This window comes from Pygoscelis adeliae, unplaced genomic scaffold (assembly GCF_000699105.1).
Source record: "Pygoscelis adeliae isolate BGI_AS28 unplaced genomic scaffold, ASM69910v1 Scaffold65, whole genome shotgun sequence".
Lineage (NCBI taxonomy): Eukaryota > Metazoa > Chordata > Aves > Sphenisciformes > Spheniscidae > Pygoscelis > Pygoscelis adeliae.
Genome location: NW_008824864.1, coordinates 291185 through 296257, shown reverse-complemented (window position 1 = coordinate 296257; position 5073 = coordinate 291185). Strand labels below are relative to the sequence as shown.

General features: G+C 43.4%; 1 protein-coding gene across 1 annotated transcript; it reads left to right on the top strand.

Moving 5' to 3' along the window:
- The first annotated feature begins 292 nt into the window (after window positions 1-292).
- LOC103917244 (C-type lectin domain family 2 member L-like) lies at window positions 293-4778 on the top strand. Its single transcript, XM_009324357.1, has 5 exons — window positions 293-383; window positions 798-881; window positions 1573-1757; window positions 2895-2995; window positions 4661-4778. Exons 1-5 carry the CDS (start codon window positions 293-295, stop codon window positions 4776-4778), a joined length of 579 nt encoding a protein of 192 aa, XP_009322632.1.
- Window positions 4779-5073: the final 295 nt, after the last annotated feature.

Below are 5073 nucleotides of genomic sequence, written 5' to 3'. Positions count from 1 at the left end.
CTGCAAGACCCACCCGAGAAATGCCCCGGGAGGTGCCGGCCGTCGTGTGGACTGCAGCGTGCGTGGGGCCGGCTGGGAATCAGCCCCGTGCCAGCGTCCCGTGGGACTGACATTGTGCGTGGAGGCTGGATAACCCCACCTGTGTGCTCTGGCGCTTCACAGAGGTAGGAGGCTGCCCGGGCAGACCCCTGTGCTGGCAGTACAGTGACCACCGGTGAGAGGGGACCCTGTCTTTGCAGCCTTTCAGGGGCACCTCGTCCCTGCCTACTGCCTGCAAAGTTTGACACAAGACATGGCGGTGGCAAATTGGTGGGTCCGAACAGAGCTCACTGCTGGCTCCTGGAAGGGAGATGGGAAGAAAAGGAGACTGAAAGGGTGTCACTGTGGGATAAGGCTGCATGTTCCTTAGGAGTTTTGGGCTCCCGAGCTGATGACTTGTCTCATTTCTCTTATCCCTGCCATGTTTAGGCATCAGGTCAACCTCAAACCTACTGTCTTCACCTTCACTTTTTCCATGCTCATTTCTTTCATTTTCGGTCACTTTGGAGTGTCGGGAACTACCTCACTATTAGGTTAAGTTCTGGGTGATGTAATTAAAATTCAGAGTAATTCACAGTTCTTGTTAGCTAAGTAGCTTTGTGATGACAATCTACATGTCACACGCTTCCTAGTCTTCAGCTCTGCTGCCAGCCTGCTCTCCACGGAGAGCGACTTTTTTTGGAACAGCTTCATGGATCCTGGGCTCTACTCCACTTTCAGCTGGTTTTATTTTAAATTCCTGATATTTCTTTTTTCAGGTCTATTCTCAAATATCTGGTTATGGCGAGGTGTCGCTGGAGTCCTTACTGCTGCTGTCATTTTGATTTTGTCTATTCAGTTTGGTAAGTGTGTAAATCATTTAAAAAGAAAATATGATTAGCCTTAGAAATTACCAGATAAAATACATATTCTGGTCAGAAGACCCTCAAAACCTCAAAAGGTTTATTCAGAACTTACCTTATCTCAAAGTTAAATAGATGTCACATGACATAGTGTTTAAAATTGCAGTTAAGTGCTGGAGAAATTACTCCACCAGTTGCAGTGGTGTTAGGGGTGCTCAGTTTAGTCTTACTGTACTTCTGGCATTCAAGTTTATAACCTTACTCTTGGTCTTTATCCAAGTTCAAGAAAACAAATAACAAATGGAAGATTGTTCTTTGCAGCCAATCTGTAGTCCTTCAAAAAATGACACTTTAATGAACAAAGCTATTAATTCAGCTGCAAGGAAGCAACAATTGCAAAAACTATAGTTGTCAGAAATATTTAAGTTGTAGAAGAGTCCTTGGAGGATATGTTCTTATCACCTTCTCAGCTACATCTACCAACCTGCCCCTGATCATCACTTTAAAGGTATTGTCAGCAACCATAAAGGTTTACAATAGTTTACAGTAATTATTTCTGCTGGGCAGAAGTAATAACGCCATGGTTAGACTTAGGTGATGTTAAATGATGCAGTCAGAAGGCAAGCTAAAAAGCTCCAGAAACCTTTTCCAGTTGGAAGAAATAGGTAGATTGTTTTTTGTCTTTTTGCAGTAAACCGTTCTTTGGCCGAAGATTTTCCTGTCTGTCCTTCCCTGGAACGCTGTCCCTCAGGTTGGCTGTATTTCCAGAGGAAATGCTACTACCTCTCGGAGAGTGAAGCCAGCTGGAACTCCAGTCAGAGCCTCTGCTCTTTGCACAATGCTTCCCTCCTGGTGATCGAAGATCATCAAGAGCTGGTAAGGGAACAAATGGGGGGTCCTGGTTTCACCCATCTCACTTCTAGGGAGCTGCACAATGAGCCAGTGTGTTTCTCCAGCCTCTTAAGCTGAGCAGTTTGAAAGCTGATGTAAAGACCATGACAAGCCACAGCTTGCAGAAAGCTGCGTGCCTCCTCTCCCTGCAAACAGCAAACATCAGTTTTAGCAGTTGATGTTTTAGAAAGTGCCTGAGGCTTATCTGAGTTCAATTAGATGCTGCTCACAGCCATAAATAGTCACATTGAAGGCAACTATCAGGGTAAGCACTGTTGTGTCTCATTTATCTTTAATTAGACAACTGTTCTCTCTTAGCAAGATAGGTTAATGACAACCAAGTTGGTAGGTATGTTTGTTAGTCTTGGCCTTTGGAGTTAGGAGACAGTTACCGTAACCACAGCTTGGAGCATCTTTTTCTGTATTATACTGCAATGTTAGGAAAGGTTCCACCCAGCACAAGGACCTAGGAGAATATATTCTTCCGTATCTGTTACAGACCTTGATAGCAGATCTTGATATTTTAAAACAGCCTCTCTCTAGGTCAGTCACCCCTATCAACAGACACCAGTATAATGGGCATACTGGGTGCAGATGTCAATCCTGTTGCACACACTGAGGCAAGGATCTTCCTTTACTAATTTCTAAAATGTCTTCCACAAATCCTTGCTAGCTGATAATAAAAGGTCAATATGATGAAGACACATCAGTGATGGAGAAATGCATTAGCTGCAAAGGTGTTCATCGTTCTTTGGAAACTTTCTTGTGGAGAGACAGTGAAATGATGCATTTGCAGTTCCACAGCAGTTCTTAATATTCAGTAGTATACTTGTGTTCCCGTAGTTGGCATTTCTGTCACTACAATATCTGAGTCCTGCAGGGATCCTGTCTCAAAATCAATCCATTTGATTTCTGATCGAGTTGCAAATTCTATTTCAGTTATGTGAATTGCACAAGATCCAGATGCTGCAGTACTCTGGAGATTTAATCTTTAATATTGTTTCTTCTGGGAGAAAGGCAAGACCATTGTTTTGCTTTCTAGCCCTGGATCAAAGACTTTGTATTTTGATAACTGGACTGAACATGCAAAACTTATTTTCTCATACGGGTTTATTCCTACAGAGTTTTATGGTGAAGATAACAAAGCAAGACCCGTGGATTGGACTCTATAAAAGAAATGAAGAGTTCTTTTGGGTAAATGGGAAAGCATTAGACAATAAACTGTAAGTCGATGTTGAGGGGTTTTGCTGGTGATACTAAATTATAGGGGAGTAAGAGAGGATAACTAATGCAGATATAGGCAGTGACTTGAAAGAAATGTCTGTAATGAAGTTGAAGGGATGACTCTGGAAAGAGCATGGAATACAACAAAGATTTCACATAACATTGTTAAAACTGTGACGGATGAAAGTTAGGAGATAGATTTGTAATGCCAGGTTCAGAAGCAACATGAGACAGGAGCTCATGGTAACAGACAGTATAGCAAAGTGAAAGTTAAAACAAGAGACCACCAAGATACCAAAGCAATGGGGGGAGGAATGGAAGTTACAATAACACAAATTCCTCGTTACAGAATATATTTTGCAGAAGTGCAAACCTGCGTGCAACCTGTGTGAGGTTTATAGCAAAGATATCTGGGAGGCTTCTAAGAGATGTTTTCGTACTTCTTATGGCATGTGCCTACATAAAAGGCTGCTGGAGGGAAAGGTGAAGCTGTGAATTTACATTGCATGAGCTACTCTCTGGTCATGGCCCTATGCTCTGTCCCACTGGTGTAAGGTGTGGGGTGGTTTGTTCCTCCCACCGACGGTTGTCCCATCTTCTCAGAGACTGCTGCTTCTCGTCCTGGGGCAGCTGCTGTCAGTAGAATTACCAGTGACAGTAATAAGCATTGAGATTTCACAAGTCTGAAATTAACTTAAGAGTATTTAAATTTTCCACTTTTTAAGTTTGTGACATCACTAGTGGTGTGTGACCATATTCAGTTCATCCCCAAGGCTTGAGGGCTTGATCTGATAAAGACCTTACGCATTTAATGTGAGATGTGAGCAGCAGGTAGGCATCTCAAGTTGAAAATTGCAGTCCTTCCCACTCTGGCTTATCGCCTGCCTTCGACACAAACATCCACTGATGCTTTCGTTTTCAGTGTTGAAGTTCTTTACATTTTAGACTTCTGCCTCTGTGCGTGCCTCAAACTGCTCCTCCTATCTTTAGAAGGGTGAACGCCTTGAAGTCTAAGCTCAGTTGCTATTAGTCATGTTAATACTGGTGGGAATTTGTCCCTTGGCTTTTCCAGAGACCATGCTAGTTTGGCTGGCCTATTCACAGAACACTGTAACACTTCGTTTGAAAACACAGTTGGCGAAGGAGACCCTTACCTCTTGCATAGGGACACTTACGGTGTGGAAACGGAGGTTCGCTTCCTGTTTTCCACCGCCCCCTTAACCATAGTGCCGTGTTCCGTTCTGAGGAAGAGGGAAATGAGAAAGGCATTTGTTTTCACAGCTTCTGCTGGAATGTTTTAGCTGTGTAGAGGATGTGGAAGTCAAAGGTGGAGCCAGTCTTGATAGCACAGCATCCTTGAGAAGGGCAAACCTGAATTCCAATCTCCGCTCTAAGGGCGTACTTCACATTAAGCAACCGCTAGACAAGATGCAGGAGTACTGCAAGTCCTAGATTTTGTATTCTGGGGGCCAGGTCCCATTAAAAAAAGACAATCTTTGTGGTGTTCTCTTCAAAGCATAAGCTATCATCCTCCTACAATGCCTTGCCTGTGGTAAATCAGGCTTTGTATGAAAAGAACCTGTGATCCCCATAGTTCCCTTTGCTCTATTGCATTATTTGGTTGTGGGTGTTGAAGTAATCGTGTCTTTCGTTCTCCCTTACAGGATTGAAGTAAAAGGCTCTGGAAACTGTGCCTATCTTGAGTCAAAAGGAGTCTCGGCCTCTGGATGTTATTTAACCAGGAAGTGGGTCTGTAGCTTGAATATTAGCTTAGCACGATAAAACCACCACCCCTGACACTTAGTGCTCTGATATGATGTCTACATGGGCTATGTCTATACTCTGGACCTGGGAACGTGTCTCAGCTCCTGCCTGGAGGTGAATGACTTTTCTGGTAACCAGAATTCTCCACCCATGGAGGAAGCCTCCGTTTTTTAATGATGTCGTTTAAATAGCTTGCTTCAGCATCATTTCCTTGCCCTGTTTTTCTAGCTACTACTCAGCCTGTCATTTCCTTTCTTTGTGTCATTGGTATTTCTTCCATCTTCTCTTGCAGGATCCTAAGCAGCTGCTCTTT